Here is a 27,413-nt window from a genome sequence, read left to right as displayed (position 1 = left end):
GCTGCTTGCTGCTCCAGAAGAAAATCTGGGAGAAGCAGGACAATAACTCTGGTTTCCTTAGATTCCTCCAAAACCAAGACAGTACTGCTGAAATGGGCTGGCTGGTCACAGCAGCCTAGGAGCAACTAAGGCAAAGCAGGATTCAAAACCTGACAAATTAAATAACCCCCACAGGTGCCTGACTGGTAATCGGGCTAGGTTCTCCCAGGCTGACTCACACAAGGATCCGGTGCAGGGACAGCTTGTATTTCTGGGTCCAGCCCCAATCCCTGAAAAAGAGTGACTATCTGCCATTCTCCAGAGAAAACTTTGGGAACCTAGGACAAATGATGGGGGAGGGAACAGGTCCCTTAAAGGAGAGATCCTGTAACCAGCTGCTTTTGTTGGAGACCACCCAGGCTCCCCTCCCCAGGGCACCAGCCCTGAGCATCTGTGTTATTCTGTGACATCACAAGCAGGCACACCCACACATACAAGAGCGATACAGATGCTAACCTCTCCCCTGGCCAATCTGCTCAGAGTGACCTTTGCTTCCCATCTGTTTCCTTGTAGGGGTTAAACACAGACGTCAAGTAGCATCTCTTCTTACTAGTTGAGTTTCTTCCTTCAATAATAATAATAATAATGTTGGTATTTGTTAAGTGCTTACTATGAGCAGAGCACTGATCTAAGCGCTGGGGTAGATACAGGGTAATCAGGTTGTCCCACGTGAGGTTCACAGTTAATGCCCATTTTACAGATGAGGTAACTGAGGCACAGAGAAGTTAAGTGACTTGCCCACAGTCACACAGCTGACAAGTGGCAGAGCTGGGAGTCGAACCCATGACCTCTGACTCCGAAGCCCAGGCTCTTTCCACTGAGCCACGCTGCTTCCCCAACCCCTTCTAGCACTGACTCCCCCTTTCCTGCTCCAACCAGGCCCAAGCACAGAGCTCCCAGGACAGGCTCTGGCTTTTTGACTTTATCCTCTTCAGTCCAATGTGTTGGAAAGCCTTGCTAATATCTTATTTTTACGGATAGAAGCCACTATGAATTATTCTGCCCACTGCACAGATGAGGAAACTAATCCTAAATGAGAACATAGATAAACTCTGATCCAAAAGCAACCTGGGAAGAATTGAGCCCTGAATTCAGAGCCCTTGAGTTTTCACTCTAGTGTTTAGATATTTTGCCCACAAAAATCAATCAATCAGTAGTATTCATTGAGCACTTACTATGTGCACAGCACTGTTCTATGTGCACATTCCCTGCCCATAATGAGCTTATAGTCTAGAAGGGAAGAAAAACTACAAGAAAGGGTAAATTACCATCATCGTTGCTGACCATCTCTTTTGAGCAGGTACTTTGCGCAGAGAATTTCTGAGAGAAAATGTGCAGGAAGTTTGAAGTATAGTCCCTGCTCTCAAGGAAAACTTATAATCTAATTAGGGGATCAAACAGAAGAAACCAAAATCCCTAAACACTCAATTAGACCTAAAGGTCCAAATGTCAAGGTATAAAAAGTAATATGAGAGCAAATTACCAAAGTATACACACAAGCTTTACCGAGACATAAGTATTAGCAGAGTTCAGGTTAAAATTACCCCATGATACATCCAATCCAGTGGTACAACTTGCATTTTTTGATATTTCAATATTTTCCCCAATTGCAAACCACCCCAGTGATACAGCCTATATTGTTGTCTTTCCTCCAAGCAAATATCCAAGCTGCCTTGAAGCAAGTCTAATATTTATCATACAGTATATAGCCCATAAAGGTATTTCACAGTGCCTTTCCAAAAGTTCTGAAAGAGTTCCTAATGTATAAAATGTAAGTTTATAGGCAAACATACCCCATGATACAACCATGTTTTTAAGGATCAAAATTGGTTGTATTATGAAGTATGCCTCAACTGATTTACTTAAGTGAATGGAATGACCAGAGTTGAGTGAGGATGGGCACATAATCTGGGAAGGCTTCATGGAGGTGGAAGCTTTTTCACAGAACCTTAGAAGGGAGGGACCCATACTTTAGCAAAGTAGTAAGACAATGGCTTCCAGATTTGGAGATGGCCACCAGCAAAACCTTTGGAGTGCTTACTGTGTGCAGAGCCCTGCACTAGGTGCTTGGAAAGAACAATTCGCAATTGAGACAGACAATCCCTGCTCATACCAGGTTTACTGTCTAGAGGAGCGGTGCCAGGATGGATGGGTCCTGGAGTTCCTTTGTTCCTCCTGCCAGCACCCTGGGCAGCATTTCCACAGGCGAGCATCCCGCAGTAACCTTGCACTAAATAAGCTCCTCTTAACAGGCAGTGGAAGCACTGCTCCTCATATACCTTGGCATCTCTGACTGGAAAACCTCATTCAAGTTGGGAAGATTTTCAAGTATCTCCCTAAAACAGGATCCCTCCCTTGCCACATCAGTAGAACAGGCCCGTTCCTTCCCAGGAGATCAGTGAAAGGAAGAGGATTCCTAGATTCAGAGGGATGGAAGGGTCCTCAGGAGGTCATCTGGTCCAGTCTCCTGCCTCCAGGCAGGGGAAAGAGTAATCTGTCCAACTTCAAGGATAGAGATTCCTTAACCGCTCCGGATTGCTGGTTCCAATTCCCCTTGATGGTCAGGAAGTTCTTCCTTACATCTAATCCAATGCTCTCTTGCTGCAATTCCTCTCTTGTCTGTTTCCTACCCCAGCTACTACCTGAGGTCTGAGTGACAGAAAATGGTCCAGAGAGGGGTGTTCTCTTGGGAACTCTCTCCAATTCAGTGCTGTGGGGACGGGATGACATGGGTATTAGGTCTTCCCCCTGCAGCAGGAATCCCTGGACTTGTGTTCTTTCACCAGGTAGAAGTCAGCCATGAGCTGGATGGAAATCCCTCCTCTCCCTCAGCCTGAGTCATGAAATATTAATAGGGATAAATATTTCAGTGCAAAGGACTTCCACCCAGTAGGGAGCGGCTTCATCATCAGGATGTCAGGACAAAATAGCACAGCTCCCCGACCTGCTGAGAGCCGCCTTCCAACACCCCGACAATCAGGACATTTCCTGCAGCTCAGGGCTTGATTGGTCATTCCATTCTCCTTCTCCTCCTCAAAGCAGCCACCCTGAAGATGGTGGTAGACTCCCCTGGGCAGGGAGCACCAGGAGGAGGAAGGGAAGGTGATATCATTGAACTACACCTCCTCCATCTCCCAGGGCTCAGTTTCCCCCACCGAGACTCTCTCCGCATTGTCATACCAGAGCACTACAAAGACAAGGGCAGGCTTGGGATGCGGGGGTTAAGGGATCCTAGGAGGAAAGACAATCATTAAAACATTAGCAGATCCAGCTAAAGAGAGATGGGGTCATGACCATGTTGGGAACCAAGGATGATACTGGGGCAGCTCCCTGTGACTCTGGGGGCCAGAACTTCAGCACCCCCACAGATAGGAAAGGGGGACTAGAGGGCCTGGGGAACCCTGGGGTGGAGAGGGTGATGACCCAGTGGGATAGAGTCTGGGCCTGGGAATCAGAAGTAATGGGTTTTAATCCCAGCTCCACCACTTGTCTGCTGTGTGACCTTGGGCAAGTCATTACACTTCTCTTGGCCCCAGTTACCTCATCTGTAAAATGGGGATTAATAATGTTGGTATTGAGACTGAGACAGTATTGAGACTGGATTGAGACTGTGAGCTCCACATGGGACAAGGACTATTTCCAACACAATCTGCTTGTATCCACCCGAGTTTAGTACAGAGCCTGGTAGATAGTAAGCACTCAACAAATACCATAATTATTATGATTATTATTAAGTCTTCCCTCACTGAATACCCAGTATAGGACTCTCTGGGATGCTGGTAACATGCTACCACACTGACAGAATTTTAAAATTTGATACCCGACTTTCTTTTTGGCTTTACGAGCTATTTAAATTCCAGAGTGCTCCCACAGCTTGTATTTAACAACAAGGTGGTCAGGAGGGCTGTTCCAGGGACGGGTTTGGCAGCCAGACCCCTTGCAAGATATGAAGGTAAAATCCCAGAGGCCTCCATGGAACCACCACTGGTCAAGCGGCCTCCGACAACATTTGTGGATTCAGCAAATCCGGACCGCATAGATGCCAATTGGTGTGCCCTCTTTTCCAACATCAGTAAGCTCAGTCCCATCCTCGGGCCTGGAATTAAAATTGGGCTTTTCACTTCCCCCTCCTCTCCATTCCTGTCCCCTTCTCGTGACCCTCTGTGCCTCAGGTTCATCAGGGAGCTCCTCAGATGGAAGAGGGCCCGGGAAGTCGGGAAAGGAGTGAATCAGCCTCCTTGCTCTTCCCTCTCACCCACCCTGGCTCCAATAGTGGTGGAGGGATGGACTTCAGTTGAAGATAGCCCTAAGGTTAAAAGGCAGCAAGATCTGGAGCCCCTAGGGAGGTGGACACATTCAAAAGTGTCCCTCTCCCAGGCTGCAGATGTCACGTGGCCGGAATCCACTGGCAAACCTTCTCCAGGCAGAGTACCACGGGCCACCACCAGCACCATCATGGAATGAGCTCTACAGGGCAGGGAGAGGGGAAGAAGTGGAAAAGGAAAGGGAGGAGGGAGGACGAAAGGGGGTGGGGGGAGAAAGAGAAAGGTTTGCATGGTCTCCAAGGTGCTTAGCCCGGCAAGACCAATACAAAGTTTCCAAAAGGTGGTGGGCATGCTCACTGCTGCCCAAGAAGCCAGAGACCAAGCAGGGGAACTCAGGGGAAGAGGAGGTGGAGGAGGAAGAAGAGGGTAGCAGTTTACACTTCATGCCAAAATTGGCTCATTTGGGCTCCAGCTGTTCATCTGAAGGGAGCAACAGCTGGCGGCAGACGAAGGCACTTCGTTGCTCAGCCGGGCGGGCCCAAATTAAATGGAAGGTGGATGCCCCCGGGGCCACGAGAGAAGAGGAGGAGGAGGGCCGCAGCAGGGAGGGAGGGAAGACAAAGAATAATTTTCCCACCTCCCTCTGGTAAATAATACATCAAAGTGGCAGATGAGAGATGAAATCATCCCTGGAATCACCGGTCTGGGCTCCCCACGTGCCTACCATTTATAACCGTGCCTGTCTGCCCGGGGCCTGGCCACTCTGGTCAGTGCAGGGAATGGAGCCAGGAGGAGGAGGAGGAGGAGGCAGCAAAGGCGAACAACCAGCAGGCTGGGCTGGCTGCACATCACCAGAGGCACCAAACTGGACTGCTCTAATCCACTCCAGCAAAGAAATCTCACAGCCTGAGATTCGGGGGCTGGGCGAAAATAACCCAAGGTGGACGGGAAGACAGGGAAATCAGCCTGCCCCCAATTCTGGGCAGGCGGATGGGCAAGGCTCAGGTTTCGGCAAGATGCCAGGCTAGAGCAGCCCTGCCCACCTCAACCTAGAGTTCACTCTACAGACAGCGGGTCACCCACCCACAGAGTGAAAGAAAGCCTTCAGCACAAAAGAAGCAGAGAAAGAGACCCCTGAGTGTCCCCCACCTAACAAAGCAGGGATCCCTATTTTACATAAGAAAACTGAGGCACAGAGAAGTTACGTGGCTTGCTCAAAATCACACAGCAAGGTAAGTGGCAGAATTTGGATTAGATCCAAGGTCCTCTGACCCAGGTCCATGTTCTTTCCATTAGATCAAGTTGCAGGATGTTTCCGTGGTATGTATGTGGAGTATTGTGGGGTGGGCTTAACTTGGGAAGAGCTAGCACCAGGAGGAAAACAGCTAGAGTGGTTCAGAAAGTCAAACAAATTAGGCAAAAGAAGGAAAATGAAACAAGTATCTGGAACTAGGAGAGTACTCGAAAAAGCCAGGTGACAACTAGGATTAATAGGCGGAAGAGGCTTCAGAAAGATTAGAGTGAAAGAGAGGCAAGGGTAGGAACAATTCACGAAGAATGAGGCCATCAGCCAGTCCACTGGCCCCCAGGTGTGGTTCAAAAGAACTAAGGGGAAAACCGATTTCATTTTATGACGATGGTGGTGGTGATGATAACAATGATGGAGTCTCCCGTTGAGAATGACAGACGAGCCTCATTTTATACACAGGGAGTCCAAGGCTTTGTGACTCTGCCATGCAAATCTGTGGAAATGAATATGTAATTGTAAAATCTTAAAAACATTTCGGTCCTAAGATTTACTATAAAAAATGGCCTACCCAGTTCTGTTCCAGTACAACAAAAGCCACAATTTGGGGCAAGTAGACTGGATAAAGGAAGAAATGGTTGAGTGCAGGCACGTGGCATTAGTCAAGACATAATGCTGCCTCACTTCCCAGCCTCTGTTTCAGCCTTACTCTATTGTACCATACAGTATTGTGTGATTCTGCAATTTCACATCATTTCATTCAATTAAATAACAGTGAGTAAGGGTGTAGAACATTCTGTTGGTGGGGGACATAATCAATGGAATTTACTGAGTGTTTACTGTGTACAGTGCACTGTATTAAGAGCTTGGGAGAGGACAAGCCTTGATAGACATATAGGAATTTGTATTTTTAAAAAAAGTCCACCACGGTGCTATCTTTAAGGCATTTACCCCAATCCATTATTCCCCATTGAAATAAACATTTGTTTGGCACCATTTTCCCAAAACACGAGGTTGTGTAAGAACATAACTGCTACATTATAGGAGAACTCCCTAAGGCCAGTTTGGCTTCCATGATAGAAAGAGAAAGAGAAGAATAACAGTTGAGCTTGTTAAGCACCTTTGTAAGAAATCACTGTGTTAATCACTGGGATAGACCATCAGATTAGACACAGTCCCTTGTTCCATATGAGTTTTACAGTCTAAAGGGAAGGAAGAAAGGGTATTGAATCCCCACTTTACAGATTAGAAAACTGAGGCATAAATATAAAAAAAATTAAGTGACTTGCCCAGGGTCACGCAGCAGGCAAGGGGTGGAGCTGGGATTAGAAACCAGGTCTCGACTCCCAGGCCCTGGGTTCTTTCCATTAGGCCACACTGCTTCCCTAGTTGGAGAGAGTCCAAGGTGATACATGGTTTGAAAAGTAGGATCTATGAAAATGATTTAAAGAAATTTGGGGTATTTAGCCCAGAGAAGAGCAGACTGAGGAATGACTGACAACTTTTAGTGAACGGTTATTTTAAGAAGGATCATTACCATCTTCACCGAGGGAAGTTTTTTTATGCTGTTTGTTAAGCACCTATTATGTGACAGGCACTGTACTAAGCACTAGAGTAGATATAAACTAATCAGGTTGGACACAGTCCATGTCCCACATGGGACTCCCACTATTAATCCCCATTTTACAGAAGAGGTAACTGAGGCACACAGAAGTAAAGTCACTTGCCCAAGGTCACACAGCGGTCATGTCGTAGATCTGACATTGGAACTCAGATCCTTTTGAATCCCAGGTCAGTACTCTATCCACTTGGCAACGCTGCTTCTGGGTTCTGAGAAATGGGTTAAAACTGAAGCAAGAAGGTTTTAGATTAGATTAAATAAGAGAAAGGATTACCTGTGGTAGAGTGGTGGAGACATATCGGATTAACAAAGCAGATAGTGGTCTCTTCTTTCCCCTAGATTACTAACCACAGTAACAATAGTTAATAATAGTTGAGAAACAGCTTGGCTAGTGGAAAGAGCTTGGACCTGGAGTCAGAGGACCTGAGTTCTAAAATCTGGCTCTGCCACTTGTCTTCTGGGTGACCTTGGGCACTTCACTTCTCTGTGTCTCGGTTTCCTCATCTGGAAAATGGGGATTAAGATTGTGAGTCCCATGTGGGACCTGGACTGTGTCCAACCTGATTAGTTTGAATCTACCCAGAGCTTAGTACAATGCCTACCACATAGTATGAGCTTAACAAATACCATTTTAAAAAAAAAGAGTAGGAATCGTAATGATATTTAACGAATGCTTTCTGAATGCAGTTTAAAGCTTGAGAAGACCCAAGTTCCTTACCCAGAAGGAGCTTAGATTCTGGGGGAAAGACAACCATCTGTCTGAGGCAGGTCAGATGGGGTCCAGTCAGGAGACAGAGGAACAATGTCTCAATGTCCTTTCCAGCCCAGAGATTTTCCAAATGGCCTAGGGACAGAGTACTGGGAAATCCCTGAGCCATCCCAAAGAGGGTTCTAAACCCTCCCCCAAGAGTCGTGGGGCAAAGACCCCAAAGACCTTTCAGTCCTGCTGGAATTTCTGCCTCCGGCCTGTGTGGCCAACAGCTCCCCACCAAGTTCTCAGTTAGAGCTGGCCCAGACTGCACTTCCAATAGAGAGTCTGTTCAACCAAGCATCATTAGCAGCTGCTGAGTGTCACCGGCATGAAAGGCAGGGGCTACGGGAGCAAGATTTATGGATGATGGGACCGGTTATTGTATCATCCCGCTGATGACAATCAGCTGCACCCTCCCGTGGGAACACTGCTGCTTCATCACTGGAAGATTGATGGGCTTTGGCCTAGCTAAGCCAGGAGTGGCCGGGCCCAGTCCGAGCTGCTCGGTCTCAGGGTAATTTCAGCAGGGAGAAGCCGAGAGGACTTGCCCAGCCTCAGCTGGCCTCAGTGGTCAGTTCCCAGAACTGGAGCCTTTTATGCGACTGACTCCCAGTCCCTGAGGGTTTCCGTCCTGGTTGCAGGGGTGGGAGGGAGAAATTAGGGATTTCTCATCCTTTCCTCAACAGACCGAACGATATTGAAGCTTCTCTGGCTATTACCCTCCTGGCGGGAGGCTGACTAGCTAAGAAATACTCATTACACTGGGGAGAGGTTTTGAGGACAACAACCATTATTCTGTTCCCTCGAACATCCGGCCTCTTTGAAGACAGAACATCAGGTTGGGTAGCCCACTCGCCTAACCCAGGAATAGCCTTGTGCTCCCAGCCTACCAATTTGGAAGTCCAGATATGCACATCAGAGCAGAAAAAATAACTAAGACCTTCCTCGTCCAAACTCAATTCATAACCACCTGCTGTCCCAGATTTTCCACTGCTCTTGATTTTTTTCCTGTCTTAAAACTTTAGTAAGACTAATTTGACTTGGATTTAGTTGGGAAGGAAGGAGAAAACATGGTAGGGAAGGAAGTCAATCCATTACAATCCAAGATTCCAGGCCTCAGACCTCAGTGGACGATAGTTCACTGCTTGTCTGCCTGCTCTAAGTGGGAAGCCTGCTCTAAGTGGGAAGCCGCAAGTAAGAGCTTTTGATTCAATGGTTTCTGTCACTGCTCCCCTGCAGCTCAATGTGTCCCAGAGCCAGAGGAGGCGGAATGGAGATGCACACAAAAAGTCCCATCAGGGAAAACCTGAACCTTTGCAGATAGAGTGTGACCTTTCTGTGTTTTTTTGAAATTTGGGTCAGGGCCTTTCTTGGGGCAGAGGAACCAAGGCTTAGATAGCAGAGCAGAACAGGAGGCCCCCCAGAAAGCAAGCCAAGGGGGCACACAGACTGCTAGAACCATGGGCACCACAGGGGCAGGGTACACCATCACCAGCCTCTGGCCACCGGTATTAGGTGAGAATGCTCTGGGTAATTTCACCTTGCCCCTGGGGTTCAAACCACAAGCCACGAAGGGAAACCACTTCCTTGCCCTTATTGTGATGCGGAGGGAAGGCGCCTCTGACCCTCCTGGGGAAAAGAGGCCAGCAATCAGCTAGGCAGAGGCTGCATCTCTTGTATTGGGATGGAGGTAGTTTTGAAGTGGGAGATTAGATAGAAGGAGACAGACAGCAGGCAGGGTGTGTGTGCATCTTTCTCCCTCTCTGTTCCTCTTCACTTTTTTTTTAATGGTACTTATTAAATGCTTACTACACCAGGCACTGTACTAAGCACTGAGGTAGATATAACATTTAGGTTTGGACACAAGTCCCTGTCCCACATGGGGCCTCATAGTCTTTATCTCTGTTTTCACTCCCTTTCCCTTCTTTTCATCTGTTTTCTCTCTCCCATCGTACTGTGCTTCTGTCTCTTCCTCCTGTCTCTCTCTCTTCCATTGTATGTGGCAAGGAAAACAGTGTTGATGCTGAGCTGCAGGAGAGGAAAGGAGGAAAAAAATGAGAGGAAAAAGAGGAGGAGGAAGAGGAAAAATCACAGCCAAAGGGCCCCCCTTTGCCTTTCTCATCCCAGTCCTTATTGATTTCCTGAGCTGGTCCCAGAAGCTCTGAGTTATTTCCCTGCCAAGGAGACACTGTTCCGGGAAAAAAAAAAAAGAAGAAGAAAAAAGGACATAAAATGCATCGTATTTTCTGGCTCCCACTCTCGGAGGAGATTAATTGTTTAGTCTCCCAAAACAAAATTAATAGTCTCTCTGTTGGAGCTGCTAAATATTAGCCTTGTTATGTAGGCATCAATAAACTTCCGATTAACAAACAATCACTATATCAATTATTTTAATTGCTTAACGGGATGTGACACTTCAGAATGGCAACCAGTATTCATCGCTCCATTCATTAAGCAATGAATCCTTGCCACCCATAACTTCTACATTCCGCTCTATACAAACTCATAATGAACCAAAGGATTAATTTAGGGTGAAAAATGACTCAATATTTGTAAAGTTTCTCTGCATCTTGTTGGGGATTTTTTGTCTGAGAAAGATGCATAGATTTTTGTGGAGGAAGATTCTGAGCCAGAAGAAGAAATTAGTCTTGGCCAACCGAGAAGCATGAGATTTCTCAGCAATAGAGCCCTTTCTTGGAATTCTCCAACCATCGCCTTGCGGCCCTGATTCTGCTGCCTCGTCGACCCAGTCACATGGCAAAGTCGCCCTTGAAGCTTCAGGTGTGGGCAGAGGGGAAGAGGGGAAGCTGTGACTCAAATGGGATGGGGACTGTGTCTAACCTGATATGCTTGTATTCAGCCAGAACTTAGTACAGTGCCTGGCACATAGTAAGCACTGAAATACCCAATTATTATATCCCCGAACACAAAGTCTCCACCCAGCCTGTCTCCTGTGCCAGCAGCCCCCCATCAGCCCAAATCCCTAGAGTTCCTCCTGGTTCAGGCTGGAGTTGGAAAAGGGAGGAGAAGGCAGTTAGATCGGTGAAGGGACTGTTCCAGAAAGAAGAACCATAGCTGTAAAAGGACAGAAGTATATGAGAGCTTCAGGAAGAACAGTTCATTCCTAGCTGCCAGTGGGACCAGCATGGCAGGTAGCTAAGCACCTTTCCTCAGCTAGGCCTCAGAACCCACAGATAGTCAAAAGTAAGTTATTTAAGGAGAAGGTGACCCTGCTTCATTCAGTTAAGGCCACCCCTGCTGTAAAGCCATGGAAAACTCAAAGGATGATCAACCGATCAGTGATAGTTATTGATGGACTACTGTGCATGGAGCACTGTATTAAGAACTTGGAAGAAGCAGGGTGGCGTAATAAAAAGGGCATGGGTCTGTGAGTCAGAGGACTCGGGTTCTAATCCCAGCTCTGTTACTTGCCTGTTGGGTGAACCTGAGCAAGTCACTTCTCGGTACCTCAGTTTCTTCATCTGTAAAATGGATTTTTAATATCTGCTCTCCTCCCCCTTAGACTGGTGATCCCCATGAGGTGCTGGAACTGAATCTCACCAGACTATCTTGGATCTACCCCTGTTCTTAATACAGAGGTTGGCACGCAGTTAGTGCTTAATAGATATTACTATTGTTGCACTAGAATTTAAAGACATGATTCCTGCTCACAAGGGGATTACAATCTAGAAGGGAGACACAGTTAGACTCTAAACTAACAGAGTCCAAGGCTGGGTTGTCATTTAAGAGCTGTGCCTAACTGAACAATTACAGTGGGACCTTTCCTTCCTAGGAACCCCACCTAAAGACCCTCCCCTGGGACCTCCATCTTCTTACAAGGCTGAAATGGCAAAGCCACGCAGAGCATGACCAAGTCCTGAGGCTGTCCTACATCCTGCAGTGCGGTGAGAGAGATCTGTTTTATGCTAGAGCCCACGGGGCCTACCTGGGAATGAACCCAAACCTCTGGGTCATAGAACCAACTCGGCCCGAGGAAGCTGTGATACCCAGGATGCCCCAGGGCTGGACTAGAGCAGGCCCCCTTCCTCTCCCTTCTCCCCCATTCCCCACTTCTAAGGTGATGGGCTAGTCCAGAAGTAAGTCAGCCTCTGAGGAGAAGTGGGATGCAGGGAGAGAAAGAGAAAGGAAAGGGGATGGGCAGAGTGGTGAGTTTGCTTTGGGGTAACACTTCCCACCAACACTGCAAGGGACAGAGAGAAAGTATTAACAAGAGCTTCCATTACCCAAGAGGTTTGGGCCAGGCTCACTAAAAGACTCTTTCCCTCAGTGAGACAAAGAAACAGGTCACAGAGCCAGTCTCGAGCCAAAGGAAGCAGGATGTAGTTGTGGGGCTCACCCCAGGGCCAGACAACTGGACAATCATGAGGAAACGGTCCTTTAGGAGGGAGGGGGAAGGCACTGGGCTCAAGGATGACTGTTTACAAACACAAAGGAAGGGCAGGAGTGAGAGGAGAGGAAAAAGGAGAGTCCCTCGGAGCAGACCAGCAGCCCGTTGTGGTTCTTGTTTGGCTCTTGTGTTGACAAAGGGCCCTGGGCTCATTTCCCTTAAGCCATCCCAGGCTCCACCTTCCGGACCTCGATTTCCCCAAACAGGATGCTGCAGCTGACGGAGACGGACAGCTGACGGGACAATTAATTAATGCCCTCAGGGGCCGCAGGGCAGGCAGAGGGCAATGTCAGAGCCTCATGTTTCACGGAAGTGGGGTCTCAGGGTCGCTGGGTTCCAATACAGTGACTTCAACAGGCACCATGTCTGTGTTGAGTGCACCCGAGCTGTGTGAATATACACACACATCTACTACCCCACCAAACCACATCCCCTCCATCCGCCTAGCTACCCTAGCTTTCCCAGGACACCTAACCACAGACCGTCCTGCCTCTTTGGCAAGCAGCTTTTCCCAATCTTAGCACCCAATGAATTGAGTCAGGTGGCCCTCGGGGTTTTCTTCATTGCACCTGAAATAAAACTCACTGCTTGCGCTGTTTCCAGCTTCTGGTTTGGCTACGGAGCTGGCTGGAGCCCAACAGTAGGAAACATCATCAGAAAGGACAGTAGCTCCAGCTGCTGGTTCTCAGCTGCACATTCTACAGACTCAGGTTCAACTTCCTTACAGTATTGCTCTGAAAACAATATATCATACAGCAAGAAAGAGTCCCCCTTGGCAAAAGACCCCTCCCTTCCTCCAGCTCCCAATACAGTTACCTCTCTACTTCTCACTCCTACCCCAGAGGAAGAAACTTTTAATCATCACTTCCCCCTCCCTAAGAACCTCTGCTCTTCCCCCCTTCCCCTCCCTCACTGTGCTCATGTTATATTTATTTATTACCCTTATTTATTTGTTAATGAGGTATATATCTCCTTGATTCTGTTTATCTTGATGATGTTGTTTGTTTTGTTTTGTTCTGTTTGTTTTGCTGTCTGTCGCCCCTGTTTAGATTGTGAGACTGTTATTGGGCAGGGATTGTCTCTATCTGTTGCCAAATTGTACATTCCAAGCGCTTAGTACAGTGCCCTGCACATAGTAAGCGCTCAATAAATACTTGAGCGCTTGAATGAACTTGGCACTTCCCAATCTGTGACTTCCTAGGACTTCCCATCCCAATTTTCCACCTCCCCCCTTCCCACAAGGACTAGATGCTCATCAAATCCACCCCTACCTCTCTATCTTCAAGCAGGACAACACTTCAGCTCCAGATTGACACAAGCCTAGACTGTTCTTAAAGATCTTTCTGAGAAAGAGATTTCACAACCTCTCCGGGGACCTGTTCTTACACTCGTCCTTGTCAGGAAAGTACTCCTTGTAGCCGACCTATATCCCTCCTGCTCTAATTTTAGCCCATTTCCTTTTGCTTTATCTTTCCTCAAGGGTCTGAGTTTTCATCTATTTCCCCACCTATGGCTCTCTCCTCTGGCCCAGTCATTCAAACAGTCATATTACTGAGCACTTACCATATAAACTGAGACAGCAAAAGCTGCAGTTCTCTTAGCCCCAGTTTAAAGACCCCTGAGCATAACATCCATGAGAAAGGTAGAGGTTAATTATTCACCAGGTGAGCCCCTCATGGCCCCAGTGACATTCTGTCCAGGTAAGAAGGCTGGTGAGGGGGAGGAGAGGGGCTTTTAAGAGCCATACCCATCTTGCCCACCTCCCCTCCCCTTTTCTCTCATGTCTCCTTCTCCTGGCTCCAGGCTGCCTCCTCCCCTCCCAAGACCAGAGGCAGCTGAAAGGTTAAAGGGTCACATGTTAGGTCGGTACTTGCAATTGGGCATGGCCAAGAGGGTGCTGTGCTGACCACTGCTCCGGGCCTTCTCAATCACTGCACTCTGTACCCTGGGGGAAGATGACTGGCAGGGATGAGACAGCGTGAGGTGGCACCATGCAAAACAATAGCACTAGAATCAACTCCCTTGAGAACGAGGCAGACAGTAGACATAAATGGAGAAATTGGCAATAGTTAAGAAAAAAAACACTAAATACAAAATAAACACAAAGGAATTGATAGCAAATAACAGATGAGGTACACATGAATGCTGAAGTGTCTTCAGATGGCATGACCTGGAAGAGGGAAGGTCAATCAGGGAGGGCCTCTTGGGGGCGGAGATTTCATTTTAGGAGGCTTTAGGAGAGGGATGTGGCTTTGAGAAGCTGCGTGAGGAAAGGATTTCCAGGAAGGACAAAAGGAGTGAGTGATGGGCTAGATGGGGCAAGAGCAAGAACTCACTGCTTTGGGGAGGCAAAGGTAACGGAAACCTGGATTTAGAAGCTGTAGAAGTGGGGCTTCACGGCCTGCCAGGGCTGGGCCTTACTTGTCATGAGGGAAACTCAGAACATACCAAAGTACTATAAACAAGAAGAATGGAGCGTGGAGGGGAAACCTCTCCACTCATAGTTATAATAATCATGCTGCTTTAAGGGCTTACTATGTGCTAAGCACCATAGTAAGCACTACGAGTAGACATAATCTAGTCAGAAGCAGTCCTTTATACTATATGGGGCACACAATATAAATGGGAGGAAGAACAGGTATTGAATTCCCATTTTCCATATGAGGAAACTGAGGCACCAAGAAGTTCAGTGACTTGCTCAAGGTGCTCCAGCAGGCGAGTGAGAGAGCCAGGATGAGAATCCAGGTCCTCTGACTCCCAGGCCCAGGGTCTTTCCACTAAGCCACACTGCTTCTCATAGCAGCATGGTAGTGGGACTTTTTATGGTTCCCAAAGCAGCAGGTGCGGGAAGGAAGCCAACTGCTGGAAGTGGGCAGGAATCAAGAAGCCACTAAGAGGCAAAATGAGTTAAAACCATCAGGCAGCTGGATGGGGAGTTGGGGAAATGCCAGGTCATCCTTCCCTTAGGACTATGGGAGCATTTGGAGAGAGCTTAATGATTGAAAAGGTAGTGTCTATGACAGTGTGAGAAAAAGAGAGAGTATGTGCATACAGCCGGGATGGGGTGCCCCTTTCCTTATACCCTGCACCCAAAAATAAAGCTTTTTTGCCTGAATTACCCAGATATCAAATTTGAAATGTACTTTCTGGCCTGAATTATGCAGCAAAATTGCCAGGATACACCAAATCAAAGACTAAGGCCTTCATCTCCTCTAAAAGGTGCACTACTGTAGTTCCAAAGAGCAAGTGGGCTATTTATTTATATCTACCTTCAGCTCTTGTGTGTAACTGTACAGTCAATGCATTTATTCTGAGCCCACTGCTTGATTTTATTTTATTTTTTATCACTGACTCCCATTAGGGTAAGCTCCTTGTGGTCAGGGAACATGTCTTGACACATAGTAAGCACTTAAAATATATAAATAATCATAATAATGTATTGTGCTGTTGTACTGTCTCAAGCACTTAGAACAACAGACTGCATTCAGGACATACTCAAATACCAGTAAAATTACTATCACTATTACTTTTGCTGCTACTAAGTGTGCAAGAGATTTTCCCTCAATGACAACTTTAAGAATGCAGTCTCACCATTGACAACATCCTCTCCATTCCGAAAGGCAACTCTACTATTCATGAGAAGCAGGTTGGCCTAATGAAAAGAACATGGGTCACAGAGTCTGAGGACCTGGATCCTAATCCTGCTTCTGTCCTTTGCCTGCTGTGTGACCTAGGGCAAATCACAATTTCTCTGTGCCTCAGTTTTCTCGTCTGTAAAATGAGGATTAAATATTAAATACTATGAGCCCATGGAGAGCAGGGCCTCTTGTATCTACCCCAGTGCTCAGTAATGTTTGGCACATAGTACAGGCTTCCAACAGGTCTTCACCAATTAAGCCCTCTTTTCCCCTACTCCCTTCCCTTCTGCGTTACTTATGCACTCATTCATTCAATAGTATTTATTGAGTGCTTATTATGTGCACAGCACTGTACTAAGCGATTGGAATGTACAGTTCGGTAACAGATAGAGACAATTCCTGCAAAATGATGGGCCACTCGGAATTGTGCTCTTTCAGCACTTGATATTCACCCCACCCTCAGCCCCACAGCCCCTATGTATACATCCACAATTTATACTGATGTCTGTCTCCCTTCCCTTTATATTGTAAGCTCATTGTGGGCAGGGAATGTGTCTACCAATTTTTGTATTATACTCTCCCAAGTGCTCTGCACATAGTAAGTGCTCAATAAATGCCATTAATTTACAGGCAAACCCAGCCCTATCTCTCCATCACAGGGTCATGTAATCCCTGGACAGGCTTTCAAAAGGCATCTCCAATTGGCAGAGGCCTCAGGCCCAGGACCAAATAGGTCCCTGATCCAGGTCATCTGAGCAGAAAGGTTCCAGCAGTTTGCCGCCCTGTTGCTGCAATGCCTTTTAATAAGTCAATGGAATTTATTGAATGCTTACTGTGTGCAGAGTACTGTACTAAGTGCTTGGGCAAGTACAATACAACAGAGTTGGTAGGCATATTCCCTGCCCACAAAGAGATGTTCGATGGATAAAAAGCAAGGAGTTACTTCCCCCTGCATTTCCTACCCAAAGGCCAAGTTCCCACAGAATCTCAAACCAGGAGTCTGAAGCTGGGATCCTGGCCATAGTGGGATCCAGTTGTCAAATCCCAAATCCCAATTTCCAGGATTCCCCTATTCCAAGCGCAATTCCTACTCTCAGTCTAATCAAATCACTCACCGAGGACACAAAAAGAGATCACAACTGAGTCCCGTTTGGGGGAGTGAGGTGCATGGGTGGCGGGGGGGAGTGGGGCACGGAGAATGCATTTTTATTCGGGAATAAAAGGCAGATAATACATCTGATCAGTTACATCTGGTATTCCAGGATCATGCTGTCAGGGGACAGAGGGAGAGCAGTTACTAATGGTGCTGTTTTATCTGTAAGGATGATGAATGATGGAGCAAGGGAAAGAAAGGGGGGGAAAAAACCAGGGCATTAGCACATCAATGGTACCACTATGACCTCCATCAAGAGATGCAAAGCGATTTAATGAAATTTTAATTAGCTAGCATGCAGCGCACTGTCATTTGGTTCCAGACCAGACCTGGCCACTCCCACACCACCTCGATTCTCCTTCCCCTGGAATTTATTGACAAATCCCAGGTGAGGTTGGGGGAAAGGTCCTGATGCTGAAGCAGGGTCAGATGGAGCCTCCCAAAGTTCTCTGCTGGGAGCATCCATTTCTGCTTCGGAGAAACGCTGGACAGGGAAGTGGTATGGTGAGGGTCCTTAAAGTTGAGGAAGGTTCACAGCTCTTCCCTACATACCATGATTCTGTCCAGCCTCCAAGCAGATGAAGATGCTGCATCCCTTAGAACTCCAAGGTTACAGTGGTGTAGGAAAACACAACTTTGGTAAATAGTGACCCACCATTCCAGGACTTTAGGGTTTCCAGTAAATTGTGTCTTCGGGCTGTTTCTCAGTGGCTAATGAGTCATTATCCATCAGTGTTCACTGAGCACCTACAGTGGACAGAACCTTGTTCTAGGCCCTGAGGGAAGTTATATGAGAAGGCAGCAACTGGATCTCAGATTTCAAGGAGCTTACAATATAAAAGGGAGTTGGGGCAAATAAAAGTTACATAGAAGCAAATGAAGACACCTAAAACACAAATGACAGACATATGGGAACATGCATTTTGAAAAGTGGTAATCCCTGGGGGATTAACAGGGAGCAACATGGCCTAATGCAAAGAAGAAGGGCCTGGGAGTCAGAGGACCTGGGTTCTAAACCCTGCTCTAGCACACATCTGCTGTGTGACCATGGGCAAGTTGCTTACCTTTTCTGTGCCTTAATTCCCTCATTTGTAAAATGGGAATAAAGACTGTGAGCCCCACATGAGATATGGACTGTGTCCAACCTGATTAGCTTGCATCTATCGCAGTGCTTGGTACAGTGCTTGGCACATAGTAAGTGCTTAAATACCATTAAAAAAAAGCATGGGAAGGACATGCTAGGCAAGGAGCATGAAATGTTAATGTTTCAAAGGCAGCAATAAGTGTGTTTTGCCACAATGACAGTGAGGGAGAGAATCTTCTTTCATTATAAATGATTCATCCCCATGATCAGTTCAGTGGAGAGAAGCTGGTCTGGGATATAATCACATTCCTGTTCCCAGCTCAGGATGGGGCATATGGACTCTTGCTTCCTGAGTTAAGAACACCCCCAAACATCTCAAGTAGAAAAGGAAAACTTTCAAGCTTGCTGTACTACCTGAAGGGAAGAATCTCTTTAAGCTTTATGAGACAGCATCTTCAAAAATAATCCTGCCCCGCAAAACCACCTCTGTTCAGAGGGAATTTCCCTACTTTGGCAAATGATGCAAGTTAAAACTTGGTTCCTTTAATCCACTGCCTTAACCATCCAGTGCTCACTCTGGCTCTAGAGCTGCTTCCATCAGAGAAAAGAGAAGGTTAAATCAGGGCTGACTGTCTCTTTATGTGATGACTGTCAATCAATTGTATTTATTAAGTGCTTACTGTGTACAACACTCTATATTAAGTGCTTGAGAAGATTCCTCAAATTAAAGGGGGGCAGAAAGGCCGAACTAGCCTCTCTGGCAAGAGAGGGCAAGGAAGAGCTCCGGAATTGATGTTAAGAAAAATCCTCAGCATAGACTTTTACACACTAGAGGGAAGCAGTCTGACCTAGTGGAAAAAGCACAGGGCTGGGAGTCAGGGGACCTGGGTTCTAATCCAGCTCTACCAGAGGCCTGCTGTATGCCCTTAGGCAGTCACTTAACTGCTCTGCGACTCAGTTTCTCATCTGTAAAATGGGCATTAAATACCTGTTCTTCCTCTCCTGTAGGCTGTGAACCTCAGTGGAACAAGATCAACCTGATTATTTTGTAATCAGCCCAGTGCCCAGTACGTGCTTGACCACATTAAGTGCTTACTAAATACCACTATTATTATTATTACTTCAACAAATTAACCCTTCCCCAGTTAACCCTGGAAGGTGCTCTGTGTAGCATCAAAGGGGCCATCAGATCATCTAGGATACCCTGACCCTTCTTGCCTCATTCTTCTGAAAGTCCGGCAGAGACAAATGATACTTGGTTGGGAAATGCTAATCACTTTGATTTCAACTCAGAACATGAGTGCAGCCGGGAAGCTAATCACTAATTGAATCAGTAAAATAATTTCGGGGGCAGTCTTTAGAGAATCCTGCCACTTTGCTGGTGCTTAGGATTTGACGACAAATCCCATCCGAGGATGTAGGCATTACCGACTCCACCCCTCCGTCTTCCCATGCGGGGGCCAGTAATTAGCCGCGCCTGGAGAACCCAGACGGGAATGGAGACCACGTGGATTGAGGCAGCTTGTGAAAACAAAGGAGGAAAAGCACTTCAGTTTGGACTGGCTTCCTGATCGTCTGGTGTCTGCCCCACACTTAGCACAGTGCTTGGCCCAGGGCAAGTACTTACTGGTAAGAAATGATGGTTATTGGTCAACCACCATTACTGGTTTAAAAAAAAAATCCATATCCTCAGGCTGCTGTTCAGGCAAACATCTGCCCATGATTTCCTTCCACTAGGCAGAGTGCCCCAATAAGAACAGCAAGGGCTGGGAGTCACGGCACCTGGGTTCTAATCCTGGCTCTGCCACTTGTCTGCTGTGTGACCTTGGGTAAATCACTTAACTTTTCTGTGGCTCAATCCCCTCATCTGCAAGATGTTCTCTTGTTGAATACCTGTTCTCTCTCTCACTCAGACTGTGAGCCCCCTGTGGTACATGATTAGCTTGTATCTACCCCAGTGCTTCGTACAGCATTTGGCACATAGTAAGCACTTAAATACCATTACCATTACGACAGGTCTGTCATCTCCCTCCTTATAGTCTTAGGCTGTGAGACCATTGAGGGCCAGGGACTGCGTGTAACTTCCACCTCTGGATATCTTCCCATTGCTTAGTACCGTCCTCTGCACTCAGTAAAGTGCTTAGCACCTTATAAGTGCGTAACAAATACTACTTACTACAACGTTTATTCCACCTGGACACTGACGCTAGAGTTTGAAACAACTGCCTGGGTTACACTGCAAATGAAAGATACGCTGTTAAGATTTACCCAGGGGACTGTCTTGGGAAAGGGGCGGGGGGGGGGGGACAAAAAAAAGATCAACAAGGCCTTTTCATACCACCCCCAGGTTCGGCTAGAGGTAGCCATGTGAGGCTTTCTGGCAGGAAGACCAACGGGACAGCTCAAGGCAATGAACACGAAGAACTAATATAAGTGGAGTCTCAAGAGGTGGAAATCGCATTCCTCCCTCCTGCTCAAATACACTATGACAGGTTTTCATCTCCCCCTGGAGCTTCAGTAACTGACTTGGAGAGCATCACTAGAGCAGCATCTGAGCTGGAGGCCTGAATCAGCTGATCCTGAGGAGGAATAGGATCCAGGACTAATTTGGGTCAACTTTTAGACGTTTTCTGAAGTGGCTGACACCAAAGACTTTTAACTCAGATGTGCTGGGCTCTTCTATTCAATCTTAAATTACATCTCCGGCAAAAGCCCAAGCTAGTCAAAAGCCGCAAAGACACAAGTTGGAAATCAAACATCATTTGTCTCCAGTACTGATAAATACCAAGTGGTAACAGCAAGAAACTGCCAGCACATTGTTTCTACTGTAAAGAAACACCTGGAGGACAAGGAAAATTTTCAACCCAAGGGCCTGAAATAGGTATATTGACCTTCCATTGAGCTTCTGGTCTTCTTGGAGCACAGAATGAGTCATCTCATTTGGCACTGTAGTAGCAATAATAGTAATATTTATTGAGTACCCACTGGATGGAATGAACTGTACTAAGTGCTTGGAAAAAAAACCCAACAAAAGCAAGAGATCATGTTCCCTGCCCACAAGGAGACTATGCTCTTAACAGGAGAGCAAACATAAAAATATTTACAAATAAGGTGACCAGAAAAAACATGCTTACAAATAAGATGACCAGAGTAAATACACTTATAAATAAGGTGACCAGAATAAATCAAAAAGTACAATCCTACATATATGTATACAGTGAGGATGTAGAAAGACGGCCATTGGGAATTAATCAGAGGAAGTGGGATTTAGAAGGGCTTTTTGAGCATGGTAGCTGGTCATTTCCTACATCCACCCACAGCAAAATGCCACTTGTTGTGGTATATCAATCAATTCTATCATTGTCCTTTGTATGTGAAGACCCTGTTGCTAAACATAGCTCTGGGGGACCAGTAGTCTGCGTAAGTGCATTGTCTGTCTATAACGGTTGATTTCTCCACTCGTCCTCTAAGCTGAAGACCTTCAGTGCCTGCAGCCACTTAGGATAGCACTTTAGAGAATGAGATGCTCAACACTGATGAAAACAGTCAAAGGAAAGCTGAATGGGGAGCAATTATGTGGTGAATTGGGGCAAAGAGTTAACCACCAAACTGACCGAATCAAGCTCCAGTGGATTTTTCTAGCCAGGACACTTAGATAAGTTAGATAACTAAGGACCGCTTCCCCCCAAAAAAAATCACACTCTGTACTGTTCAGGCTGGTTGTTCTCTTTGCCAGATTCAACAGGTAACCTTACCACTCTCTGCTCTTCCTGTGGCCATGGGGGAAAAGACAAATGCACTGGGACCAATATCATGATCTTTGCTCTGTTTTCCAAGACTTGGGGTGAGATGCAGGGGGAGGGAGTCCTAGGAAAACCAGTTACAACACAACTAGGGTGAGGGATGGATGGCCCTCCAGTTTGGCCCATAGAAATAACAGTTTCTAAAATTGTGGTATTTATGAATCGCTATGTGCCAAACAGTTGATTCTAAGCACTGAAGTATACAAAATACTCTGGTCACAGTCCCTGTCCCACAGTCTAAGGGGGGGAGGGAATGGGTATTGAATCCCTCATTTTTCAGATGAGAAAACTGGCACCAAAAAATGAAGTCACTTGCCCAGTGTCACAGCATGCATATGGCAGTGCCAGGATTAGAACCCAGGTTCCCTGGTTCTTAGAACTTTCCACTAGGCCATACTCCTTCTCCAGACACATTGCTTTTCACCATCTTACTCAGAGGCCATCTGCCTAGGGGAAAATCCTAGAGCCAGGATGCAATGGCCAGGCTCTGGGTTCAACTCTAAACTGGTATTTATGTGCTTTTAATACATGAAAAAGCACAAGGACTGTAATACCTTGTATCTAGTGTTTTTATTTTCCCCAAATGCTTTCATATTTCCCCTACTTGATCATCACAACATTCTTATGAGATAGTGAGGTATATATTGTTGTCCCCATTTCACAGATGAGGACACAGTGATAGAGAAGTTCAGTGACTTGCCAAGGTCACACAGCATTCTTTATTCTCCAGGTCCCAGGCCTACTGATGGCGAACCCCACACTCTTGCCATTATCCATGCTGACTGTGCACAGCTACAGACTCAGGTTCTGATCTTAGTTCTACCACCTGCTTGCTGTGTGACCCTGGGCAAGTGACAACCTTTTTGTGCTTCAATTTCCTCATCTGTAAAATGGGGTTAAAATATCTGCACCCCCTCCTCAGACTGTGACCCCAAGTGGGCCAGGGATTGTGTCCAGTCTGATTGTTTTGTATAATCCCCAATGATTGGAAAATTATCAATAACAACAATACGACAGAGGGTGTAATGACTCCATTTTTAAAAATTCCGTTGTATATTCAAATGTGAAAGTCTTCTGTATGAATTGGAGTATTATCAAAAATAAGCTTGGATGGGAAGTGGTAGTAGTCAGTAAATCATATTTGAGCGCTTACTGTGGGCAGGGCACTGTAGTAAGTGCTTGGGAGAGTACAACAGACATTCCCTGCCCACAGGGAGCTTTCAGTCTAGAAGGGGAGACAGACATTAATATAAATAAATTACAGCTATGTACATAAGTGCTGTGGAGCTGAGATGAGTAAAGGGAGCAAGTCAGGCCAACAGAAGGGTGTGGAAGAAATGGAAAAGAGGGCTCAGTCAGGGATGGCCTCTTGGAGGAGAAGAGGGGGAGAGTAACTGTCTGTTGGATATGAAGAGGGAGGGCATTCCAGGCCAGAAGAAGGATGTGGGCAAATGGTTGGCGATGAGATAGAGGAGATTGAGGTACAGAGAGAAGGTTAGCATTAGAGGAGTAAAGTGTGCAGAGTGGGTGGTAGTAGGAGAGTAGTCAAGTGAGGTAGGAGAGGGCAAGGTGACAGAGTGCTTTAAAGCCGATTATAAGGATTTTCCATTTGACGTGGAGGTGGATGGGCAACCACTGGAGGTTCTTGAGAACTGGGGAAACATGGACTGAATGTTTGTAGAAAAATGATCCGGTCAGCAGAGTGAAGTATGGACTGGAGCAGGGAGAGACAGGAGGCAGGGAGGTCAGCAAGGAGGCAGATAGTAATCAAGAAGGGTTAGGATAACTTCTTGGATTAATGGGGAAGTGGTAGTGTATTCGTGGGGTACAAAAGGAAAATACTGAGGCTCAGGTTAAGTCATTGGCAGAGCTGTAGTCATTTCTCCAGAAAATGCCTCTCTAACCCTGGAGCTCCAATTCCTGCCTATGTGTGCCTACATTGGGTATTAGGGAATAAAACCATACACCTCCCGGACAGAGAAATAACCTGAATTGAGATGAGGCATTGAAGGATTAAATAAAAACGTGCATGTGGAATTACAAAGCTGCAAAAGTAATTATAAGGGGGGTGGGGGGGAGGGGGGAGGAGTGCTAGCAATTTTAACCAGACAAGAAGACACTCGGCAGAGAAGAAAGGCGTGTTAATTAACCTCTAGACATGTTTCAAAGCATCATTTGTAGGATGATTAACATAATCTCTCAAGTGCAAACACACAACCAGCATCACTGCACCCCGCCAGCTCCCCAAATCGGCCATCCGGATGAAAGGGGAAGGCTAAGATCAATGCTTTTCCCAGCCTCTCTCGGAGAACAGCGGGGAGAGGCGGGGGAGAAAGTAGGAGGAGAAAACTGGGTCCCCTGGGAAGCGAAGCAGACGAGGACAAGTCTCGTCCGTCTGTCCCACTTCTCTCTTTCCCCAACCATAGACCCACCCGCTTCACCCTCCACTTTCCCGTGCACGATACTTCCTTCTCCTATCCCGCTTTCCCCTTCTGACCATCTTAGAGATTCTATTACCACCTTTTCCATCTCTCCCTCAGCTCCCGAGCTAAGGGGCGCAGACCTTGCCCGGCAGAGTTCGGGGAGGTCCACCCTGCTGACCACTGGAAAAAAAATGTATTTATCGTTCTGGCTAGGCTGGATACAGTGAGGAAGGATATTTTCTTCCCCTCGTTATAGAACACACGTCACATTACTTGCATGGGTGTGGTTTTACACGTATATCTTAGAATTTGGTTTATTGTCTACCTCCATTCAACATATAAGATGTTCAAGAGCTCCAGCAACAAAGCCGCGTTCAACCACGCCCAGCTTTCAGGTCCCTATTTGAAATCCTGTATCCTTATACCTGAAAAGGGTTGCAGCTGCATCGTGTTCCCAAGGATTCATTTCTAAAGCTATTTCCATTTCAAAAATACTGGATAAAAGATTGTGGGGGGAGGGGGAGTTTAACGCATACCTTTTTTATAGCTATCCAGAGCATTGCAGAAAAGCTGCCACAACAATAAAATGTCAGAGCCTAGAAGCAAATTTACCGAAAACAAGAACGGAACTCAAGGCGAGGCTGCCGCTGAGCTGCGGCCCAGCTGAACCTAGTTAAGGTTGCAGCCCACCCCCACGACCTTTCAAACCCAAAATGCGCCCCTCGGCTCTGGTCGACAGCTGTAATTCCCCAGCCCCTGACCCTGGTGGGCAAATCTTCAGGACAGCTGAGCTGGTCCACACATATCCAGGGCAACCTGTGGCCACATGACGGTCGAATTCCCAGTGCCTGGAAATACAGCCGGTGGGGAGAAACAAGTGGAGGATGCAGGTGTGGGAGCTTCACGGAGAAGCAGTGTGTTTAGTGGAAAAAGCAGGGGCTTGGGAGTCAGAGGACGTGGGTTCTAATCCCGGCTCCGCCACTTTCCTACTGTGACCTTGGGCAAGTCACTTCTCTGGGCCTCAGTTACCTCATCTGTAAAATGGGGATTAAAAGTGTGAACCCCAACTGGCACAACCTGATTACTCTGTATCTACCCCACCGCTTAGAACATAAGGGCTTAACAAATACCATTATTAACTAATGATGAAGCGTTCATTAACTAATGATCGCCCTGGTTCTGTTGGCCAACATCTTCAAGTTGGATTTCGGGTGGGAAATGTCCCCGATCTGGGTTTGAAACCCAGAGAGAAGCAGCTAATGATCAAGGGAGTGGACCCTCGCCCTGGTTCAGTTGGTCAACATCTTCAAGTTGGATTTCGGGTGGGAAATGCACCTCATCTGGGTTTGAAACCCAGAGAGAAGCAAGTCCCGTGCCTCTCTCCCCTTCCCAGTTCTTCGCCTCCAAAATCGCTTAGCACGAGTCACTGAGAGCGGCCGCCTAAGGCCCCTGCAGCAGGAGCTCGGGGGTGGGGGTGGGGGTGGGGGGCAGAAGACCTGCCCGTCTGCAGGTTGCAAGTTTGTATTTGGGAGAGGGTAGAGGAGATGCTGGGCCCCAGCAGCTTCGGGTTTTGGGGGGCTGAGAGAGGCGGGGCGCACAGCTAAGAGCTTGGTCCCGGGAAAGGACTCCGACCCAGGTGCAGTGGCAGGGACACTTGCAATTCTGACCCTTGTCACCTCCCAGCTTGGGTTTCCCCTTGGGATGGAGGTGGGCCAGGGTCACCCCGTTTGGGGGATGGGGTCATAGGGAGGGAAAATGTCCGGGGGTGAAGAGATGTGGCTCATTTTGGGGGAGTGGGTCGGTCCTGAGAGGGCACGGCTGCGGAGACTCCGGATGCTCCACCTGCCCCTCCCAGTCCTCCCCGAAATCTATCCACCCGCCTGCAAACCCTTCCTGCCCCTCTGGCCCAAAGTTTGGTTTCTGGGGGTGGGGTGGGGGGTCCCCGCCTACCTGCCAGGAGCTGGAGGGGATCTCGCCGAAGCTGCCCAGCCCCGCGAAGGTGGGGCAGCCGGGCGGCAGGTCGGGGCCGGCGGGGCAGTGCCAGAGCAAGCCCAGGCTGGCGGCGGAGCTCCGGTCCCGGTCCCGGTCCCGCGGGGAGGTCGCCTGCACGATCCAGGCGGGCGAGAGGAAGCTGAAGCTGCACACGGCCACCAGGCACGAGGAGAGCAGCACCCAGAAGCAGCCCACGCCGCTCACCATCCTCCGTGCGCGGGGCGCCCGCCCCAGCCCCGCATCCGCGCCGCCGCCCGCCGCCCGCCGCTGCTGCCGCCGCCGCTGATCGTGCTGCTCGTGCTGCTGCTGCTGCTGCTGCTGCTGCTGCTGCTGCTGCTTCCGATCGAGCAGCGAATGCATGGGGCGGGGGGCGGCCGCCAGGCGGGGAAGGGGCGAGGACCGCCGCCCCGCTCACCGCACACGGCCGGCGCGGGCCCGCGGGAGGGGGCTGGGCCGGCCCCGCGGGGGGGCTTCCATGGGAGGCGGCCCGCACACCGGGGCCGCCCGGCCAGTCCCGCCCCTCCCGCCCCCACAGGCCGCGGCACGTGGAGCCCGGGACCAACGCGCTCGCCACACGCGCCCCGGGAACTGGAACCTGGAGCTGGAGCCTGGAACCAGAGCCTGGAGTTGGAGCCTGGAACCGGTTCCTTGGACCTGCAGCCGGAGCCTGGAACCGAAGCCTAGAACCAGAGCCTGGAGTTGGAGCCTGGAGCTGGAACCTGGAACCGAAGCCTGGAGCCGGGGCCTGGAACCAGAGCCTGGAGTTGGAACCGGAGCCTGGAGTTGGAGCCTGGAACCGGTTTTTTGGACCTGCAGCCGGAGCCTGGAACCGAAGCCTAGAACCACAGCCTGGAGCTGGAACCTGGAACTGGAGCCGGGGCCTGGAACCAGAGCCTGGAGTTGGAGCCTGGAGCTGGAACCTGGAACCGAAGCCTGGAGCCGGGGCCTGGAACCAGAGCCTGGAGTTGGAACCGGAGCCTGGAACCAGAG

The 27,413-nt window shown here is 48.1% G+C and overlaps 1 protein-coding gene across 2 annotated transcripts in view; it reads right to left on the bottom strand.

The window, feature by feature from the left end:
• The window catches only part of TMEM211 (transmembrane protein 211), an 89,909-nt gene extending 63,229 nt beyond the window's left edge, over window positions 1-26,680 (bottom strand). For both annotated transcript variants that reach the window (XM_029082684.2, XM_029082686.2), the window contains exon 1: window positions 26,382-26,680. In XM_029082684.2, coding sequence (XP_028938517.1) covers window positions 26,382-26,630 — 249 coding nt within the window. In that variant the 5' untranslated portion in view covers window positions 26,631-26,680. The remainder of the gene's footprint in view (window positions 1-26,381) is intronic.
• Between the last annotated feature and the right edge of the window lie 733 nt (window positions 26,681-27,413).

This window comes from Ornithorhynchus anatinus, chromosome 17 (genome assembly GCF_004115215.2).
Source record: "Ornithorhynchus anatinus isolate Pmale09 chromosome 17, mOrnAna1.pri.v4, whole genome shotgun sequence".
Taxonomy (NCBI): domain Eukaryota; kingdom Metazoa; phylum Chordata; class Mammalia; order Monotremata; family Ornithorhynchidae; genus Ornithorhynchus; species Ornithorhynchus anatinus.
This window is presented reverse-complemented; position numbering and strand designations above follow the sequence as displayed.